The following is a 22,844-nucleotide window of genomic DNA, read 5'->3' on the forward strand; positions in this document are numbered from 1 at the left end:
AGCTGCTTACCTTGGAGAATATCTGTCAAGATTCCTGCTGTTTCACGATAAGAATTTGGATATATAATGTCTATAAAGTACAAGAAAGAAGGAACCAAAATTTTGCCTCTGTGAAGACATTTTGACCACATTGCTACTAAGCTTCAGCCTTCAAAATTTGAGGAATACTTTTTGATTACTTTTGTGCTGCTCATGTTTATGCTTTTTTCCTATGGACAGGCTAGACATAGAGTGTCATAATTAACATGAGTTTCAAACCACAATTACCATTCTGTTTAGATAGCTGCTGTTAAAGATAGAATTATGATTTCAATGACAGTATATGGAAGTGTTATAATTTTTTTTTCAGCAAATTAAGTACTCACAAAAGGCAGCAGATGGGCCTCTCTTGATACTTCACACCACAGGAAAAAAAGCTGCTTTGTAGTTCAAGGAAGAGGCTTGACATCTGCCTTACTTTGTCACAGACTAACTGGCTGTGGGTGTATGAGTCATTTAGGCATAACAATTTAAAGAGAGCTATTTCAAATTAGCTGTCTGTTGGTGTAGCTAGGCACTTAAATAAGGTAAGTTTCAGAGTTGCAGAGTGGCTGAAACTCCCTACTGCAGTAAAAAAAACAAAGAACAAAACAAAAACCTAAAACCTGTTGGGATGCTACTCAGTTGCTTAGGATATTAAATATGGCTTTATGTTCCAGTTGCTGAAAATTTTGGCTGTTACATTCTTTTATGTTCTTTTCACAACTGGAAAACAAACTCTTAAAGTTTCTCTGTTTTCTGAGAATGATTTCCGTTGTTTCATTCAGATTTTTCAATAATGAGAGTAGAAAAAAGAGAGTTAAAAAAACCACCTGAGTCTTTCAACTACTGGTATTACTTATTTATGATTATCACAGGTCTGACAGTACCTGAAATCGTTTTAGACTTCAGCTGCTAAATTTAGTGGGCTTTCTTTCTTTTCTTTTTTTAAGGTTTACTTTCTCTTTCTCTTTCTTTTTAGACAAGTTTGCAGTGAAAGGTTAAAAATGAAAGTTCCTAAGTGAAAAATGAAAGGAACAAATACAAAATATTCAATTTTATTCTTTTTAAGCTCACATCATTATCATGATACTTGAAAAGTATTTTGGAGAGCTAGATTTGCAATTTTAAGAACTGTTTCCTTCACGTATGCATTTTTGAGAGGTCAGTGTTCCTAGTGAATAAAATGAAGTAAGTTGGTTGTTAGGTACAATCAAAGTTTAGGAGAGTATTTGAGCTGGGAAGAGTTTTGACCACAGCAGCAATATTTTTTCACAATAGCCTGTGGTTATTGGTCTGTAACATGTTTTTTCTTTCTCCACAAGCCACCCTGTACTCATATAAGTGATTGGAGGGCACTTCATAACATTATGTCAGGAGGAAGCTCTTCTGACCAGTATGACCCTCATGAGGTAGCAAGAAAAGAATTTGACAAGATCTAAATCAGCTTGCCATAAGATACTGAAGTGTCTTCAGAGTTTCTCCAACACTACACCTCTCTTTCTTTGGTGCCATTCAGTGCCATGTTAAGAATTAATGGACTTCAAAGTTCATACGGAATTCACTTTTATTATTGCCCCACTTTAAAATATTTAGGCTTTGAAGAGAGAAAAGATAAACAATAACTACCAAATACATTCCATCATTCATTGTGATCAGAATAAGAAAGCAACCCTTCCATTGGATATTTTAATGTAATTCCTTCAACTGGTAGTAATTTTGTCATTGCATATTTTCTATTAGGACTTGAATCTCACCAGTATGCTTGTTGACAATGCTACAGTCAGTGAATGGAACCTCCAGGGTCTTCCAAATGATGACCTTTCAATTCAGAATGGCATAATCGTCACCAAAGCATCTAGATATCCTTTGCTGATTGATCCACAAGGTCAAGGAAAGATCTGGATTAAGAATAAAGAAAAGAATAATGGACTACAGGTAAATGCTTCGTTTAATATGGTCTTGCTGGGATTACATTTTTGGTCAATCAGAGTCGAACTTCATCCCTCAGTTTCAGTTGGACTAAAAAGATACTATTTTTGTTGAAACAGATACACCTATTTTACAGCAGAGCTAAAAATGCAGTGTGATGTGACATAATACACTGTTTAAAAACTGTGTTCTATGCCTCTAGATATTTTAATTTTTTGAAAAATTGTAATTTAATTATTTTAATCTGAATTATTTTTCAAAGATTAGTAGTGCCTGCAAGATGAAGTTTTTGTTTTAAAAAACACATCTATCCCAGTTTGCTTTCTGATAAGCGACCCCCAAACCATGTCAAAACAGGTGCTTGGAAAGGCTGTTCAATTCTGATCTCAAAGACTTACATTAAATTTGTTAAATTTATTAAATAAATGAAAATCAATCAATGTGATTCTTAGTAAGTTTAAGACTTGATATTGTGAAATGGAAACTGAATTGTAAATTCGATATCTGATATGGAATATGCAAGATTGATACTTGACCAAACACTATTAATACCTGCTTTACATTAGTGTTTCAAACATAAATCCACTAATGTTTAAAAGGTATTAAGAAAATGCAGTAATAATATATATACAGAGATAGTAGATAACTAAATATGCATATAACAGTAAAGAAAACAAGCAAGAGTGATCCCCTGTTCTTTTAAGCTTTATGGTTCTTTCCATCTTCCGACTCGAGACACTCTATGATCCTATGATATCCTGGGATAGGTATGATTTTTGAAAGCTGCAATACATTTTGTACTGTTTTTCCATGTGCTTACAAATGCATGCTATGTTGTGAACGAATCTTCCTAGGTTACAGCTATGAACCACAAGTTCTTCAGAAGCCATATAGAAGACAGCCTGTCCCTTGGCCGACCCCTGCTAATAGAAAACATCGGAGAGGAACTTGATCCTGCTCTAGATAACATCCTGGAAAAAAATTTCATAAAATCTGGTTCAGCACACAAAGTAAGATGAATTGTGAACATAAAGCAAAAAAACCCACCAAACACATAGGGCAGGTGCTGGGTATCTGAAAGTCTGGATGATATGAAGATTCATACCTTCACTATGCTGAAAAAGATAAGCAGTAAACTCACGGGTTTTCTTATTTGCTTAAAAAGTGTTCTGAAATAACAATGAAAAAGATTTAATCTGTTTTTCGTGGATAAAATGACTGTTTTTCTGATTTTAACTTTTAAAAACTAGGTTGTTTTTGTTTATTATTATTTTCAGGTGAAAGTAGGTGACAAGGAGGTAGATCTCATGAAAGGGTTTACGCTTTATATGACAACAAAATTGGCTAATCCTGCCTATACTCCAGAAATCAGTGCAAGAACAACAGTGATTGACTTTACTGTTACTGTGCGAGGGTTGGAAGATCAGCTCCTTGGCCGTGTCATCCTCACAGAAAAACAGGTATGAAGTCATTTGCAAGATTTGTGTAGAGGAAAGACTTGTTTGTACAATGAGTGTATTGGCTGAAATCAAATGCAAGAACAAAAATGCCCATTTAAGTTTATTTTAGTGTTTGTTTTCTTCTTTTTTTTTTGTTTTGTTTTTTTTTGAAGGATGGTGTGGAGCTGGTTCTTAATTGAATTGAAGGACCTAAACATTTGTTATAAGATCTGGCATTGGAAAGAGAAAAAAGAAAATTATTCATTAAAAATACATCATGTGCATATACGTGACTTACACAAAGCATTTTTATTCCTTCATATATAGCAAATGCTCCTCTTTCAGTCAGAAACGTCTTTTATTTCTGAATTCTTTTTTAAACTTAATTTGAATTAAATGAATAAATGCTTATGAATTCAAACTACTTTTACCAGCCAGCTCGAGGCTGTAAGAAGATATGAAATTTTTAAGGAGCCCTCAAAACAGACTTGACCCTGCTTGTAATCAGATTTCCATTGATTATATGGAAACAAATATAAGAAAGAGTATTTTCTCATAGGTGTTTCTCAGAAATTTAATTTCATAATACAATATCTGAGACATCCTCCAAAACAATTCCTGTTCTTAAGTCATTCCTATTTCTTTTTGTATGTTCTAATTTAACTGACTACCCAAAAACTTGGAGGTCAATTCATCATAGACACTGGGGACAAATGTGGATGTGGTTTGTTTTTTTCATTTTTATTATTTTATATTTTACTGTGGCAGCCAGCCAATAAATACATAATATTGTTCAGTTATTCTAACATGAAATATTTGCTTGTTTTCCCATTAAAATGAAAGCATGGAAGTTGTATTTTATAACAATGGAATGTCTTATATATTTCAAAATGAGTATTTCGTAATTGTGTTTTTGGAAAGAAACAGTAACCAATTTTGGGTTAGCAGAGCTGCTGCTTTCAAATTAAAAAAAAAAAAAAAAAAAAGATTTGTTTGCACAGAATAGTTTAGAATAGGTTACACATGAAAATGTCAAGGTAGGTTTCGAATATCTGGGACTCCACAGTGTCTCTGGGCAGCTTGCTCCAGCACTCTGTAGCACTCAAAGTAAAAAAAATTTCCTCAAGTTCACGTGGAACTTCCTATATTCCAGTTTCTTCCCATCGCCCCTTGTTCTGTCACTGGGCAAAGCTGAAAAGAACCTGGCCCCATCTGCTTTACTCCTGCCCTGTTGGGAGTAAAAGCCTTGTCATAAGAGAGATGCTTCAGGCCTCTAATGATCTTTGTATCTCTTCACTGTTCTCTTTCTAGAAGTCTTCTGTGTTTCTTGAACTGAATACTCCCATTATAGCCTTACCAGGGCAGAGTAGAGAGGGAAGAGAACCTCCCTCATCCTGCTGGCCATGCTCTTTTTAATGCACCTCTGGATACCATTGGCCTTCTTGACCACAAGGGCATACTGCTGGCTCACGGTCAGCTTGTTGTCTACCAGGACACCCAGGTTCCTTCTCTGCAGAGCTCCTGTCCAGCAGGTCAGCCCCTAACCTGTACTGATGCATACGATTATTCCTTCTCTGATGCAGGGCTCTGCACTTGCGCTTGTTGAATTTCATCAGGTTCCGCTCCACTCAACTCTACAGTCTGTCCAGATCTTGCTGCATGGCAGCACAGCTTTCTGGTATGTCAGCCACTCCTCCCAGCTTTGCATCATCAGCAAACTTACTGAGGGTGGACTCTGTGCTTTCATCCAGGCCACTGATGAACAAGACTGGACCCAGCACTAACCCCTGGGGAACACTGCTAGTTACAGGCCTCCAATTAATCTCTGCGTTGCTGATCACAAGCCTCTGAGTTTTGCCAGCCAGCCAGTTCTCAATTTACCTTGTCCACTTATCGATCTCACACTTTCTAAGCTTATCTATGAGGATGTTATGGGAGACAGCATCAAAAGCCTTGCTGAAGTCAAGGTACACAACATCTGCTGCTCTCTCTTGATCTACCCAGCTCGTCATGACATAGAAGGCTACCATAGAATGTCTTTTGAGTTGGAATGGATGCTTCAAGATCATCTAGTCCAACTCCTCTGCAAAGAACAGGGACATCTTCAGCTACATCTGGGCTGAAGGGCTCTGTGCTCAGAGTCCCATCCAGCCCAACTTTGAATGTCTCCAAAAATGGGGCTTCCACTACCTCTCTGCATGACCTGTTCCAGTGCCTCACCACCCTTACTGTAAAAAGCTTCTTCCTTATGTCCAATCTAAATCTCCCCTCTTTTAGTTTGAAGCTATTTTACCTTATCCTATCACCACTGAGCTTGCTAAAGAATCTCTCCCCTTCTTTCTATGGCCCCCCTTTAGATACTCAAAGGCTGCTTTCAGATCTCCCCAGAGCCTTCTCTTCTCCAGGCTGAACAGCCCCAGCTCTCTCAGCCTGTCCTCATGGGGGGTGTTCCAACCCTTGGATCATGTTTGTGGCCCTCCTCTGGACACATTCCAACAGGTCCATGCCTCCCCGTACTGCAGACTCCACATCTGGTTGCAGTATGCCAGGTGAGGTCTCATAAGCGCAGAGTAAAAGGGCAGGATTACCTGCTGGCTATGCTTCTTTTGATGCGGCCCAGGACACAATTGGTTTTCTCATAGGCTGTGAAGGCATACTTGCTGGCTCATGTCCAATTTAATATCCACCAGTATCCCCAAATCCTTCTTGCATGTCTGTGCTCCCTCCTTACGTCCTTCAGCTTGTAATGATAATGCGGGTTGCCACGACTCAGGTGCAAGACCTTGTACTGAGATTTATTGAACCTCATGAAGTTCACCTGGACCCACTACTTGAGCCTCGGTCTCTGTATAGCATTGTGACCCTCAGACATTTTGACTGCACAACACAGCTTGTCAAGATGGTCGGATAGGTCAAGTATGATTTCCCTTTGGTGAATCCATGTTGACTACTCCTGATAATCTCCTTTTCTGCCACTTGGATGGAGACAACATCCAGAATAAGCTGCTCCATCACCTTCTCAGGGATGGAGGTGAAGATGACTGGCCTTAGTTCCCTGGGTACTCTTTAGTACCCTTTCTGAAGACTGGTGCAACACTGGCAGTCCTCCAGTCCTCAGGCACCTCTCTCATTCTCCATAACCTTTCAAAGATGGTAGGGAGTGGTTTGGCAATCAATTCTGAAAGTTTCCTTAGCACTCATGGGTATGTCCCATTGGGGACTTTGGATTTCAGTGCATTGAGTTTATTCTCAACCAAGAAAAAGTTTTCCTTTCCCCAGACCCTCTCTCTTATCTCCAGGGTCTGGGATTTCTGAGGGGCAGTCTTGGCAGTAAAAATGGAAGCAGAAAAAACAGTGTTCAGTAACTCCTCCCTCTCAGTATACTTCATTATCTGAGAATGCACCTACTTTATTCAGCAGTTGGCTCCAATTCTTAACCCAAGGGATACCTTCAGGTATGTCCTTGAAGAAGTCATTGTTGGCTTTCCTAAAATGCAGGGTTGCAACCCTACTTATTGCCTTTTTTCTTCATGTCAGATCCTGAACTCTGCTATCTTATGGTCACTGCAACCAGGGCTGCCCCTGGCCTTCACATTCACAGCCAGTCCTTTGTAAGAATAAGGTCCAGCAGCACACATTTCATTATTGGCTGCTCCACCACCTGCATCAGAAAGTTATCTTCAGCGCATTGCAGGAACTTCCTGGGCTATGTGTGACTGGCCATGTTGTTTTTCTAGCACATATTCAGGGTGATTGAAGTCCCCTATGAGAACCAGTGCCTGTGGTCATGAAGCTACTTTCAACTGTTGATAGAAAGTCTCATCAACTTCCTCCTCCTCATTAGGCAATTGGTGATTATAGATCTCTGATGAGAGAAGGAGGTTTCAATGTCTTTTCAAGACAGAAGCGATTTCTCATGGCCTGCAGAGAAGCTTCTACTTTTAAATGCTCAGATAAAAAGTGATGCGAGTACCCTTTAGTTGTATTGTTTTTCTTTTCCTGGACAAAACCATTACAGAATTCACACTGAATATATATAAGAAATACAAGCTAGAAATTATTTACTGAAAAATATTCATCCAGTGCAGTGTATCAGCTGAAGGGAGCTGCAAGGGTAACTATTTAGTATTAGCATTAATTACTGCACAGGGACATCTTTGCAAGTGATCCACATTTATTAAACCATTCCATTTAGCAGATATGAAGAAATCATGGTTTTTCTGTCTCAGTAAGAAATGAATGTTCTGCCATGGATAGCCAAGGGAGCTCTGATAAATTTTGTTCGAAGAAAAGACAGAGCATTAACAGAGAATCTGAAAAGCAGGTTTTCTATGAGAAACAAGAAGACAAATTTATGATCACTGAGCTAAAGTAATAGATTTAAGGGACCGAGACATTCTTAATGATTGTTACAGTGATCAATGAAATACATGATCAAAGAAGGGTTTTTTTGTTTGTTTTTTGTTTGTTTGTTTGTTTGTTTTCTTTAAAGATTGCTCCTCCAACTGTTTGGAAAAAAATTCTCATCAGCATCTTTTTCTACTTTGATAAATAAATTGCTGCCAATGTTTGGGTTCAGAGCAGCTAGTCTTTATGTTACAAATGTGGTCATGAAATCCGCTTGCAAGCAAAAGCCTGGCATCTGATATATTTGCTCATTTTTTGAAAGATATGCTTTAAAATCTTACAAATAGAATGGGTAGGGTGCCTGTTCTTAAATAAGCATGAATTTAAGCACATACGTAAATGCATATGTAATTATTCTTCAGAACTGGTTCTATTGTGTAATTCTAACCTTTTTTTGTGTGTTAATGAAAAAGGAAAAAATGCGGAAACTGAATGATTGAGGCTTTAGTCATTCTCATCTTTTAGGGCTCATTTATTTGTAGCTTCCACAGAGCTACATTCTATAGCCTCAGAATATATTATAAACAGATTTCCAAATAAGAGGTTTGTGAGAGTGAAGAAATTTTTCACTCCCTCTCTGAAATACAAGAGAGCATTTCCTGTACTCTATAACTTCATACATCTCCTTGTTCTCTAACTTGTCACTTTGACAAGAATGAAAATAAACCAAAGCTGTAGGTTTAGGCAGACTGGTATTATTAACTGCCTTTTTCTTACAGGAATGTTGACTTGATTGATTAAATAAAGCACCTAGCAAGGGTGTCTCTAAGCTGTGTAGGACTGTGCAATGCAGATGCCTCATTTCACTTGGCATTGTGTTGATTTGTCTGTTATTGTCACTTGCCATCACCTGTCTTGTAGAAATTGCATACAAATTCCACATCACATAGATAATAATTGTTGTAGTATTTTCTGCTTTCTAAGCAAGGGAGGAGTGTATCTTGCAACGTCACAGGATGATAAAAATTAGAAATGGAATAGGCCACCCAGTCAATTTCCTTAAAATGTAAAATCAGTCCATACAGTGCATTTTTCAGTCCTTTGTCTGATTTAATTTTAAGTACTTAATGTAATGTGGCTTTTATCATTTCCCATTGGAAGCCAGTTTCAGTGCTTTGTGCATCTTACTCTGAGGAAGCTTGTTCATGTAATTCTGATGCATATTCACTCCTCAGTATGCAGCATTAATCAAACAGTTGTGGTATACATATAAATCACTCTAGCATATAATGATTCTGTATTTTATAGAAAAAGCAGGAAACCCTCTAATTTCTCATGCATTAAATCAAATTTTCTGTGTCATTTTACAGTTTTTTTTTTTTAATTAATTAATGAAAATGTTTGATTTTCTGAGTACAGGAACTTGAGGCAGAAAGAGTTAAACTGATGGAGGAAGTGACATCTAACAGGAGGAGAATGCAGGAGCTTGAAGATAACCTACTCTTTCGCCTAACGAGTACAGAGGGTTCTTTGGTTGAAGATGAGTCTTTAATAGAAGTCCTAAGAATCACTAAAACAACAGCAGAAGAGGTAAATTTTGAATACCTTGCAGATGCATTTTGTAATTGTAATTTGAAGATTATCTCTGGAAAGATATTTTTGCTGTTTTTGCTTTCCAATTTAGAGTTTCTATGCAGCATTGTACTTCGTCATAAATAGTAGAAACTGTATCGTTGTCCATTATAAAAATGTTGCAAAATTAAACTATTACCTGGATAATTCCCTATATTCCAGACGTACCTTGCAAGTGTTCATTTGAATCAAATCATGTTGTGCTTGGTGTTTGAGCACATGAAGACACAATTGCTTCTGTTGAAACACCAACAAAGCTTGACTGAAAATACCAATGTGATCTTAATCAAGACCTTTTCCTATTGCTTGTGCAGTGTAAATCACAAATGACATGACTAAATCTGCATTGTCTTTTCAATTAATTTTAAGGTCAGTGAAAAATTAAGCATAGCAGCGGAGACAGAGGTGAAAATCAATGCTGCACGTGAAGAGTATCGGCCAGTTGCTGGTCGTGGTAGCATTCTTTATTTCCTAATTGTGGAAATGAGCTTGGTGAATGTCATGTACCAAACATCCTTACGGCAGTTTCTTGGCATTTTTGACCTGTCAGTGGAAAGATCTCAGAAATCTCAGATCACAGGAAAAAGGGTGTTGTATATAATTGAGCACCTCACCTATGAAGTCTTCAAGTATACAGTTCGAGGGCTGTATGAAAATCACAGATTCCTGTTTACATTGCTGCTGGCGTTGAAGATTGATTTGCAGGCCAAGAAAATTTCACACAGTGAGTTTGAGACACTGATCAAAGGTAATTTCTCCATAAATATTCCCTATTTGCATATGTCTGTGGACTGCCAAATTCAGATTTTGTGCTTACACTAGCACTATGTTCTATCCATTAGGAGTGGTGATTTTTAACTGGTGACTGAATACATGTATACTGCAAAAGAGAAGTTTACAATATAAAATTTGCAAAACAAGCAACGTAGACTGTTGTCAAAATAATGCTAAAATGAGTTTATTTAACAGTTTTGTGTTGGATAACAGGGAAAAAAAGGCTGTTATTTTGTAAAAGACCATGTAATTTTCCCTTGCATGCCTCTTTTTTTTTTTTTTTTTTTTTTTTTGAGTTACCACAAGCTTTCACCTGTTAACTTGGGAACAGTCAGTAAAATCTGTTTTGATTGCTGGTGAGCAAGCAGATGAAGGCATGGGTACTCGGTACCATGTTTAAGTGTGATTGTGAAAGGAAAGTAGAAATTTTTTGGACATTGTAAAACATTGCTATGTATCACCTTCTCTACATTATGCTACCAGATCATGTCACTGCTAAGACACAATGACAAAATAAAAATTTTGTTAAGCTTATGAAGTTCTTGTGGGGGCAGACACTGTCTCTGAGATAAGCTAAGAACAGTCACAAATGAAGATAAGTTCTATCAGGCTCTTGTATCCAAATATCTCAGCTTGCTCATTGAACACCAGCTTAACATTCAACTGTGACTCAGCTGCATTCGAAGTACAAATGGGCATGATGGTGGAGTGGTGGGTGAGCAGTTGAAGTTGCAGTCCTGGAAATGAATATACCATGTGCTTTGTCATTCTGTAGTGTAGGTGAAAGGGGGCTGGACTAACCATGGATCCTTTCTACATCTGAACAGAACACTTGGGTTTAAGTATCATAGAACAAGTATTGCTCTAGCTTCCCAGATAGAGGAAAAGAAACTCAATACTGAGATATCAACTTTGGGAGGCATTGAGACCATTCATTGTTCATTAAATAAGTCTTCTATGCATAATTCTAGGTCTCTATCCTGTTTTACAAAAATTTTTATCCCCCAAATAAAAAAAAAACAGCATTTTGGATTACTAGTTATTTTTTCTGCTTTAACAATGTTTTTTTTGTTTGTTTGTATTCCCCATATCATTATTTTGCTTTGCAGGAGGTGCCAGTTTGGATCTAAATTCTGTGGAACCGAAACCAAAAAAGTGGATCCTTGACATGACATGGCTCAATCTTGTGCAGTTGTCTAGCTTGTGCCCTTTTAACGAACTTCTGGTACAAGTTGTTAGGAATGAGAAGGCCTGGAAAGCTTGGTTCGATGCAGAAGCACCTGAAAAAGCTGTTGTTCCTGATGGGTATGACAGCTTACTGGATCAATTCCATAAGCTTCTCCTTGTCCGTAGCTGGTGCCCTGATCATACCGTTGCCCAAGTAAGATATGCTTTCATTTGGTGTTTATGCTGTGTGGCATCTCCTCTATAACTACTAATTCTAAATTATGTTGAAAAAAAAGAAGATATAATCTTTTTTTTTTTTTTTAAATCTTCAGCTGCACTGAAAAGTAGTACTTCTGATTTTGCAACCACTTCTGATGTAGTGGTTGGTGACCCTGCACATAGCAGGGGGGTTGAAACTAGGTGATCAACCTTTTCAACCCAGATCATTCTATGATTCTCTGATTTTAAGATTCTATGATTTTCTTCCATATCTCAGCTTCATACATTGTATGTTGTAATAGCACACCGTATTTAGGGGCATTATCTTTTTTTCAGAAACCTTTTCAACAGAATCCACATGGTTCCATCCTTCTTCCTTTCCTACACTTCAGCAGGCAAAGGAGAGAAGTGTGAGAACTTCACTTTCCACAATCTAAACAGACCAAAATAATAAAGCTGCTACTGCTCATTCAGCAATACTTGCATCATCCAGCACAACCACCTTTGAGAAAGAACGTCTCTGAATGGTGGTTTCAAATACTGTAATTATTTTAATTGTTGAGGAAAGAGGAGGTACTTTTCTGTTATTATACTCTTTATCTCTTCTTTCCCTACTGTCTTTCCAAACACTGTAACATTTCACCTCTTTTCAGTAGGACAAAAGTCACAGTAGTGGAAAGTTTATTGATGGATGTATTTTTTTTGAATCTGGCATCTGGCTCAATCTCCTTTGATCTTGGGTGTTTCTTTCCATAATGCACACCTCAGTTAGTTGTTTGCACAGTTGGAAAATCATGGCTTTCGAAAAAGTCTTTCTTACACCTTAGAAATCCTTTATAACTTTGAAATCCTTGTAGAAAATGTCCATGAAAAGAGGAAAATGGAGGCACAGAAAAGGCTGAGACCTTTAAGACTACGGTCTGAGCTGTGTTTATTTTTTGTAGAAATAGATCCTAAGCATAGGGAAACTTCTGTTTGCATTTTCAACATATATATGGAAGACTGTAGGATAGTTGAAAAATTTGTCCACTCTGCTATGCTGTAGATCCAGTGTCAACAATACTTGACACTAGAGGAGCCAATGGGGCAGGTAACAAGCAGCTCTTTCACTTGGCTATCTACCAACCCAGTAAATTAAAAATAAAATATTTATGGTTTTGGTAGCTTTGTTTTGTTCTGATTTGTTTTTCAGGCTCGACACTACATTGCAGAATCCCTTGGTGTGAAATACGCAGAAGGATTTATACTTGAAATGGAAGCAATGTGGTCGGAAAGTGACTGTCGAACACCTCTGACATGCTTTTTATCAGTGGGGTCTGACCCCACTGAAAATATAGAACGTCTTGCAAAATCAAAGGTATTCTAAACTGTGTTTGCTAGAGCTGATAAAGACATATAGAATGTCTCTTGAACTAGAAATGTTATTTCCATGTTTTATATCTGTTCTTTTGGTGAAATTTTTATTCATACAATTGTTTTCTGCAAGTTAATTTTGGACCAGTAGCCGACATGAATATTCTGAGGAAATGAAAGCATTACTTTCCTGCTTTTTCTGGGTGTTTTATTCCAATCAGCCCTCTGTCTTCATGCAGCAGACCAGGACAGTCCATTACTTAGTGAAAAAACTTGGCTATAAGAACAAAGCATTACTTGCGGTGTGCGCTGCATCCCATTCACTGCAGGAAATCACAGTAAAGACAGTTATAGGAAGAACAGAAATATAAATAAGCAATATAAAAATTTAGAGATAGACAGAATGATTTTGGAGACCCTATCCATCAATTCACTTGAAGGATAAATTCAACATTTCTTACAGGACTCCATGCTTTGTGTTTTATAATTCACAGTGTAGACTGTAGATGCAAATATAATTGTCCTGAGAATAAGTTATTCACAGTTGTTCTCCATAACTTTTCCTCCTTGATAGAATGTATCTTCATTTATAGGTGCAGAATTTTTTACACGCTTAGTAAAATTCACTGGCAAAAGTGAGAACTGCAACAAATCTCTGGGTTATTAATTAGCAAGTTCAGGTGCTCATCCTTGAAAACCAGGCTTCTCTTATTTTATTTATCTGATTGTTATATGGAATGTTTAAAGTTAGGATCTAACTCTGCCATCAGTGCTTAATGTTTGGAATCTTAGGTCAGGTTGTTGACATGACCCTTGTCCCAAAACCAGAGAACCAGCCAATGTATCAATGTAGGGAAAAAGGTAGTTGGATCAGCAGGATTTTTAGACTTAGTGGAAGCAGTGTGTTGGAAGAACAATATTTTTCCTATTCATAAAATACTGACTGCAAGAATATTTATAGCTTGGAAATGAACAGTTTTTGAGTCCCTTATATGTTAGTTGTTTCTGATTGGAGTCTGCTTTGTTGTTTTTGTTTGTGGGTTTTTTTTTTCATGGCCTATGGCATGAATACCAATTTGAGTATCAGTTTTGTAATGGTGTTTTCTGTCACCTATTTTGCCCTTCAACGTGCATATCCTGCAAATCAGTTTCCTAGATAGGTACTTATGCTCTCTCTGATAGGAGCTATTTTTTGTAATCAATAAAGAGTGGTGCCTCTGAAAGCATTTCAGAGCACATGATTGAAATGTAACTCTGTCTTCCATCCAGGAGCTGAGCTTTTCTATCCCACTGGTCAGGAGTGAAGTGTGCTAAACTCCCTACAGAGTCTCTTGAAGTCAGCTGGTCACTTAAGTTGGAGTCACTGAAGTCAGCAGTGGGGTGAACAAAACACTCTCCAGTTCTGTCAAATCCTAAGAAAGACCTTAGTCAGTCTGGGGCAAATGCTTATAGAAAGTGTTCTCTAATTCTGGCTGTGAAGAAAACAGGTTTTCTTGTCATTCTGAGAATGTATTGCCGTGGGCAGTCTTAAAATGTTTTCATGTTTTAAGGAAGCATAGATAGAATAATAATAAGCCAGGCTGAAAATGATATTAACAACATAAAACAATTATCTACAGTTGGAGATGTTCAAATTAATAACCAGAATTTATCTTTCGCTCTAAAATTTTATCTTCAGATGACCACTTCTCAAAGAAATGGAAACATTAGCTGTGACTCCTGAGCTATATAATCACCCTTATAAAGCTAGCTAGATCTATTTTAAAACTAGTTGGATTTATGTCCCCAGTGCTTTCACTTGAACTTGGAGTGAAAATTCAACCTTCTGAATTAAAAAATGAAATTCACAACGCCTAGCATTTTTACTAGATATTTTAATTGTTATTCTATTTATTTTTTACGTAGGGACTGATGCATAGAACCTTCAGAAAAACTGTTAGAGACACTGGGATGACTAAAATTATAGTAATTTCATCAGCATTAAGATGACACTGATATACTGTTTTGACTCACTATTTACAGAAGCATTCTGTAGGCGAACATTTTGATAAAAGTCTTTTAGAAGGAATAAAAGAAGAACAGTCTGTAGTGAAAAAATATTTTTTCCTTCTCTTGATGTTTCTATAACCTTTAATGAGTGTACATTTGAGAGGTAACATTGCTTAGAGGAGCAAATTATGAGCAGATGCATTAAGGAATATTGAACTAGCTGAATATCTGTGCAGTCTGCAGGGGTGGTGGTAGCGTCTGACTTACAGGCTTGCTGGCTGTACTCAGATATTCCTTAGAAAAAAGGTTTTTGTTCTTCTACACGTGGCTTCACAGTTTATTCAGCTTTACTTGTTTCACACTGTTTAGTTTTCCTTCTTTTGGCTGGAGTTTCATTTTCATACGGATCTGAGAGCAGGATATAACTACTTTCTAATCTTTGGTGTTTTCTTCTTAAATCTTTTTCCAGGATGTGGAGGATCATACACAGTAGCTGTGTTTATGCAATTCAGTAAAATCAGGTCAGGATCTGTTCTCTGACCCTAAGGTGAAATGACCCATCACACCCTGCGTCCATACGGTTAAACTTTCTTTCCTACAGCCCCATCCACACTGTTTAGGACTGGATGACTTTCTTCCTTCAGTTTTGTTTCACAATGGCAGTCCGTATCAGGAAAAGCTAACATTAACCTTTGCAGCTTTTAGCCAGATGAAGATATGTTCAGGCTGGTAAGTCTTTATGAAGCTCAAAGCTCACGGCATGAGGGATAGTCAGCTGTATGTCTTGGGCTGGAAACTCTTCATGAAGCTAAGTCTTTTCATCAATTCTCTTGCCTCCAACTCCACCTGTGTTTAGAATGTATGTGGAATAATATATTCAAGTGAATTTGAGAACTCTAATTTTCCTGGTTAGGAGCCAGGCAGCCAACCTAAGTCAGGGGATCGGATCGCTTATTAACAAGTAAGGACAGTAAGAAATATAAGCAAGAGGGAGTTTTTTCTGCATTTTATTTACAGAATTGTATAGTCCTAGTAACAACCTGGCCAGTTTTTCTTTTTCAAATACCTTCCTGAGGTCTTCTTTCATCTTATACTTTTCTTTTTTCTCTGTTTTGATATGATCAATTCCCACTGATGTTAGTGGTTTTCCTTGTGGCACAGTGTCACTATCTATTGGCTTATAGAAGCAATAAATCATGCGGCCAATCATTGCAAAGAATTATATTTTAAAAAATTCAAAATAAAAATTTTTTACTTTCCAGAACATTCCCTGTCGTGCCATTTCAATGGGTCAGGGCCAGGAAGTCCATGCAAGGCGCCTGTTAAATCAATGCATACAAGATGGAGGATGGCTCCTTCTACAGAACTGCCACCTTGGCTTACTGTTTCTTAATGAATTAATGGACACCATCACAACAACAGAATCAATGAGTGAAGGTTTCAGGACCTGGATAACTACAGAGGCTCACCCGGAGTTTCCTATTAATCTTTTACAGTCATCCATCAAATTTACTAACGAACCACCTCAAGGTAGGAAACCATGCTTTTCTTGGGGGGTGTGGAAAAGGGGGCTTAATTTTATTTCCTCTCTGTATCACTGAAATCCACACTATGTTTTAGTCTTTATTCTCTCAAAGTGCTAAATACAGCACTTTGTAAGTCAGTCTTGCATTGTGTAAAGCATAATTCTTTTGGGGAGAAAATTGACTTTGGTTTGTAACAGAAATTGACTGTATTTTGTTGTTTGGGTAGACCCTATGAATGTTGACAGTGGAACTTTCTTAAACTTGGTGCATGCTGCCACTATTTTCTTGCCATCCTGTTGACCCTACCCAAGGATGCAGAGGAGAACTGATCCTGTACTCTTCTGAGCAATGAAATTGAAGGACACTTCTGAACACTTGACCTCAGTGTCCCACACTGCAGTATGTAGCTGTGGCTTGTTGCTTTTTCTTATGTCATCTGGCACTGCTGCAAAGAGTCTGATCCCAGCATCCCTGTTATTGCCCTTCAAGTATTTGTTGATCACCCTTTAGCTTCTGCAACCAACAAGAGAGTAAATATGAACTTCTGGTGGATCTGAATAAAGGGGTTTACTGTTTAAAGATCATTTCTGGAAGGCTGAGGGAGGTGATACTTCTGTACTGAAAACATGCTGAAAGAATATCTGGAGTGGTCTGTCCAGGTCTGAGCTTCTCAGTGCAGAAAACATGGACATACTGGAACATGTAGTTCCAGTATGAGGAAGTCAACTGAGGGGTCATATTCAGATACTGAATGAACTACAGCATTTGACATATGAAGAAAGGCTGAGGGAGCTATGATTGTTTAATTCTGAGAAGGGAAGGTTCAGAGACACCTCATCAATGCATATATACATGTGATGGGAGGGAGTAAAGAAAACAGCAAGACTTTGCATTGGTGCCAAGTGAAAGAGGGAAAGTGATGGACATAAGTAGAAATCCAGGCAATTTCTGTATAGCAGTAGAAAAAAGAACAAGTGTGAGGATGGTCTCTGTAGACTGGAACAGTTTGTTCAGATTTTTTAAACTCTCCCTCCTCATAACCCACCTGGACAAAGTTCTGAGTGACAAGCTTTGGCTGATCAAGCTTTGAGAAGGAGTGTTGGCCAAGGTAACCTCCAGAGGCCCCTTCCAGCCTCACCTGTATGGCGTGATTCTGTCTGATATGAGATAATCCATCTTTTCTTAGTCTCTAATTGATAGCTGTCCTACTGCTGACTGCCCCTCTCTTACTCAAACTACGCTGCTAGCTGCAGATGTCATTTTTATATTTATAGGAGCAATTTACCATGCTGCTAATTGTATATGATGGGGAAGGGCTGTATTTGTGCATGTCACTCTGAAAGTAACAACTCCTATTTTTTTCCATGGATACTACAACAGACAAAAAAACAAAATAACACTATTTGATAGAGCAAAATCTCAGCTATAAAACACTATTTTTCAACATATTCAACACCATCAGAAGGTGGCTTGTATTTCATGTCTCTGTCACCACCACTGAAATGCACTACCCACTACCTCACCATGTTCACATCATGACCGCTGTTGGATCTCCATAAATGTTCAGCAAGTGCTGATGAATGTCAGTGGGTGCAATTTTTTCTCCATGGAGGATTCAATGACACAGCTTTGCTTCACATGCACTTCTGTGTCAGATGCCATTCTGTCAGACTGCCCCTCTGTTGCCATCTGTCACATGGCAATATTGGAGTATTGGTGAGAAGATTAAACCTCTACTGCCATACACCAACATCCATCCCTGTTATAGCAGGCCAACATAATAAAGTAGCAGCCCTCATGTTTTGAACTCTAGCAGAATGAATCCTCAATCCTAACACTTACTCTGTCTTGTAACTCCCTCATCTTTGACTGTGTAATGCATTGACTTGCCCTGCATTTATATGCATGTTAGCACTGATTTCAGTTAATGAAGTCAGTGGGGGCTGAAAATTTGTATCCAAGGTCAAATTTAATCCCTCAGTCACTTAAAACTCTTATTTCAGTATTCATCCTTTGCATACTAGTAAGGTTTCTAACCAAAGCGTTTGATTGGAGTGAAAGGCATCCTCTTTCAGTGTACATACTTCATTCTCAAGAGCAGTTAGTCTCTTGATAAAAATTTCTCATCTCTTTCTCTTCTCCTCCACCCTTTTTTATTCAGCACTCAGCATATTTTTGATTGTGCTGTGACCCCTCCTTATCATTCAAATCATAAATCCTATCAAATGATAACGGCTTATAACTCCAAGAGGCAGTTTTATAATCCAGGCCATAGCCAATTTACAGCTTGCATTTAATAACAGAAATATGCCTGGGGTAACAATTTAAGTCAGGATGAAATATAAACAGTTGTAGTTTTCTGATACTGTCCCGCTATGCTCATAGCATGCTGTGATAAGACGCTTAGTTTGATGAATTCCTATTAATTTTGGAGCTTTATTCTGATACATGTTGAAAATGTGTTTCCTTGAATAGTGTTCTACAGGATCTTTGTGAAGTAGGAAAGAAGCATAAGGGTTTTTATTTTATCATTGGAAGTACTGTGACCTCAGTATTCTATTTACTGCACTAGAAATCCATCTTTTTAGATTTGTGTTAAGCTGGTTAGGTGGAAGCTATCATAATAGGGAGTGAATAACTCATGCTTGGTGTTGTATGGCCAATGATAGACTCATTTTATGTGTTTATTGAAACACTCTTGGATGTTCAGTGCTGTATTTCATTTTATATGTTAGGTGTCTTTTGTTCGCCACTGAATAGTTATGTTTGTATTTCAGTTGTGACTTGTAACATTTAGAATAAGTGTAAATTGAGTGTAATTCCTTCTGTGTGCCAGAATTTAATACAATTTGGTATATCGTCTTCTACCTGAAACAAAATGTAGTTGAACATTGCCTGGCATGACCAAGCTGAAAAGATTGTTGCTACAGAAGGGTTATTTGAAGCTACATAGAAGATGAAACTGTAAATTGGAGGAGTGAATCCTGTTTAACAGAAGTTGGAGTTATTGGTTCCACAGTTGTTTTTTTTTTTAATCTTTTGCATTTTTATGCTTATGTTCTAGGTGTGAAAGCTAGCTTAAAAAGAACTTACTCTACTATCACTCAGGATCACCTAGAAGTGAGCAACATGCCGCAGTGGAAACCATTACTATATGCTGTAGCGTTTCTTCACACAACTGTTCAGGTTTCAAATCTTATTTCATATTCTTCTGTCATGAAGCCGTGTTCATTTGTGAATGCATCTGTTAGTGAATGAACAATATATTTAGATGTAAAGTTTGTGTTAGCAAATCAATACAAACATTGTGGTCCAAATGGCAGCCTGAAGCGTGCTTGACTTTGAGTCATCTTGGTGGAAATTTAGACTGTGTGAATATCAGACACTGCCTTAAGAGCCACACACTGCTAGCTGCATCTGTACATGATTAGGTAAGAAGCAGTTTTTGCTTCCTGCCCATGCAGGACCATGCAGAAACTTCAGTGTTATGAATGTGACCAGACAGAAAAAGAACCATAAAAAATTACCGTGGCCAATGTGGGTTTGGACCTTTCCTAAAACAGTACCTTCATTTCTGAAATTAAAAAATGACAGTTCTAGACTCACAGATGGACCACTTTAAAAAGGGGAATTCTTTTCTTTGTGAAAATGTTTATATTTCTCTTCTTTGTTTGTCTCTACTTGTGATGATAAATGAAGAAAAATATTTAACTACTAGGTAATTAATCAAACATTTAGACTCATGTGTGTTATGTGAAGAATCATTTTTTAAAGTTAGTGGAATGCAGCCCCAGCATATTTTATGTGTTCTTTTACACTCAACATATTCTCCAAAACTATAATCAGCCTTTTATCGCTAACTCTACCCATCTTGCAGGAAAGAAGGAAGTTTGGTCCACTGGGCTGGAACATTCCTTATGAATTTAATCAGGCAGACTTCACAGCCAGTGTGCAATTTGTTCAGAATCATTTGGATGACATGGACATTAAGCGCGGAGTGAACTGGAGCTGTGTTCACTATATGCTTGGAGAAGTACAGTACGGAGGCCGTGTAACTGATGACCTCGACAAAGCTCTGCTGAATACGTTTGCAAGAGTGTGGTTTGGAGAGCATATGTTTAGCGACAAATTTTGTTTCTACAAAGATTACGTGATTCCAAGAGGGAAAACAGTTGAAGACTATCTCCAGTACATAGAGCAATTGCCAGTGATTGATACACCTGAGGTAAAATGTTTTGAAGTATTAAAGAGAGTTTTTGTCAGAGAAATTACTTTGTGGAGCCGGGAATGTATAGGCAGTATTAACAGGCAGACCAGCGTGAGTGCAATTGTAGTCGGTGTCTGCTATAGGTCTGCTAATTAGGAAGACAAAATAGGTAAAGCCTTCTTCAAGCACTCAGAAAAAAACCTCGCATTCATGTGCTCTGATCCGCCTGAGCAAGATAGTGAGTTCAACGCAGGACTGTGAGTATGATGGACTGAAGCGTCTTTCATACGATGGAAAGGCTGAGAGAGCTGGGCCCTTTAGCCTGGAGAAGAGAAGGCTCATGGGGGATCTTATCAATACGTTTAAATACCTATTGAAAGGTGTAAAGAAGATGGAGTCAGACTCTTTTCAATAGTGTTGCTTTCAAATAGTGTTACTGTGCTCTTTGTATCTGTTGTAGTTTCAATGGAAAATAAATAGATTTTACTTTCAGAGTGACCTACATACAAGATCCAGTGTGTGTATACTGCAGTGGTCACATTAGTTGCAGAATTGGGACATCCTGCTCTCTCTAACATAGCTACATGTGTTGCAGTTAGCTAAAATTGAAATGGAAATGAATGTTATGAGTTTCTGTCTCATTGCTATTAAGTTGATAAATGCCTTTATGGGTAAGTTCTATTAAAATTAAATAGGCAGGATTGAATAGAAAAAACTGATTTTCTATTACTGATAATGTGCTAGAAAGGAGGCTGAGAACAATCCATGCTCATAAAACAAACTTGAAAAGGTTTGAGTCTTTGAAGGTAGTGATAGCAGATGCAAGGGCATCTGTGCTGACAGAGAGGCACCTTTTACCATTGACTTTTATGTAAATTGGAGCAAGTCCAAGAATGCAAACATCTTTTTCTCCTATAGCTGTCACAGCTTAGGAGGAACATGACTACAATCTTCAGTCATTCCAAAATCTGTCAAAATTGCTCATGGAAGCTTTTAACCTCTTAAGCTACTGGTCTTCTGTTCCACAAAGGATATTGTGCTAGTCAAAGCACAATAAAAAAGCACTGTATCTTTTATTTCCTCTCTTTTCTATTTTTGGTTGAAAAAGAAAGATTGAATAAGTCTGATTACAGCATCTTTGCTCTTTTGATGAAATTTCAACCTCTGATCAGCATAAACACTGACTTCTGAAGAAGGCTATTGAACTCAGAAATCCCTTTGAAAATGATTTTGATTTCAGAGGGGTGTAGAGTATTAGCAATTGGGTTTGAGGTTTTATCAGGCTAAATAAAAATCAACCAATTGAAATGCAGAATCTAGCATCCCTTTTAAAATCAAAATTCCAAGTTTTGAATCACAGAAAATGAGAAATTCCTTTTCTTGATTAATTTACAGGACACTGGTCCACCCGTTGGTTTGCTACTCTGATTTCTCAACACCTAGGACCAGAAGGTTTTTTGCTTTTAACACCCCTGTCTTTGCCAATATTATGCCAATTATGAAATTAGCCCTTGGATTAGCACTGCAGCAATTTACATTCACTATAGCAGTGTTGTGTTTCTAACTTGGGCTATAGCATTGCCATATAATCTGCTGGAACAAAACCAACCAAACAAAGCCTTATTCTGCAAGAGCAGAAGCAGAAAAGCGCATATCTTCAACTGTGTATCATTGCATGCTGATAAAAAATGAGTGAAATAAAGTGTATTGATATTTATGATTTTTGTGTCTCTAAATATACAGATTGAGGTACCGCTGTCTGTAAAATGTGTTAAATCCTGCCAGGAAAATAATTATATGTTATTTATGATCCCACTTTCTCTCTTGGGCAGTTATAGGTCTGCACTGTGTTCTTTGTGCTGCTGTAAGGGTCAGTTCCACAGCTGGTGTAAATCAGTGCAGCTTTGCTAGGTTTGACACTGTTGCAGCCACTTCTATCCCTGTCCTCCGAGTTTCTAGATTTCTAAATATAAAAATACTGCACAGGGCCCTTTTTCCTCCGTACTCAGAGTGTGTAAATATTTATCAGTAGGAATGTCTTTTTAGAAGATGCTAGTTCTAATGTTATGTACAAAAACACAAAACATGAGAACCACGTTGCTTGGCTTCGGTGCTTGGTTTAGGGGCAAGCTTCCTCATTGCTGGATCAGTGGCTCAGTTTGTTAGAGGTAATTAATAGCTATAATTCAGTGAGGGCTTGTGAAATAAGTCACAATCCAATTCCTCCTGGAGAAAAGCTGC

At 37.7% G+C, this 22,844-nt stretch overlaps 2 protein-coding genes across 4 annotated transcripts in view; one reads left to right on the top strand and one right to left on the bottom strand.

Annotated features, from left to right (window-relative positions):
• The window catches only part of CTNNAL1 (catenin alpha like 1), a 596,511-nt gene that overhangs the window by 289,840 nt on the left and 283,827 nt on the right, over positions 1-22,844 (bottom strand). The gene's annotated exons all lie outside the window — the stretch shown is intronic.
• Positions 1-22,844, top strand: part of LOC125690635 (dynein axonemal heavy chain 5-like) — a 145,193-nt gene that overhangs the window by 94,745 nt on the left and 27,604 nt on the right. For all 3 annotated transcript variants that reach the window (XM_048939240.1, XM_048939241.1, XM_048939242.1), the window contains 10 exons: positions 1,762-1,956; positions 2,805-2,960; positions 3,228-3,410; positions 9,156-9,326; positions 9,738-10,116; positions 11,252-11,523; positions 12,721-12,885; positions 16,133-16,400; positions 19,461-19,582; positions 20,274-20,621. In XM_048939240.1, the coding sequence (XP_048795197.1) occupies positions 1,762-1,956; positions 2,805-2,960; positions 3,228-3,410; positions 9,156-9,326; positions 9,738-10,116; positions 11,252-11,523; positions 12,721-12,885; positions 16,133-16,400; positions 19,461-19,582; positions 20,274-20,621 (2,259 nt within the window). The remainder of the gene's footprint in view (positions 1-1,761; positions 1,957-2,804; positions 2,961-3,227; positions 3,411-9,155; positions 9,327-9,737; positions 10,117-11,251; positions 11,524-12,720; positions 12,886-16,132; positions 16,401-19,460; positions 19,583-20,273; positions 20,622-22,844) is intronic.

The sequence above is a fragment of the Lagopus muta genome, chromosome 3 (genome assembly GCF_023343835.1).
Source record: "Lagopus muta isolate bLagMut1 chromosome 3, bLagMut1 primary, whole genome shotgun sequence".
In the NCBI taxonomy this organism is placed as follows: domain Eukaryota; kingdom Metazoa; phylum Chordata; class Aves; order Galliformes; family Phasianidae; genus Lagopus; species Lagopus muta.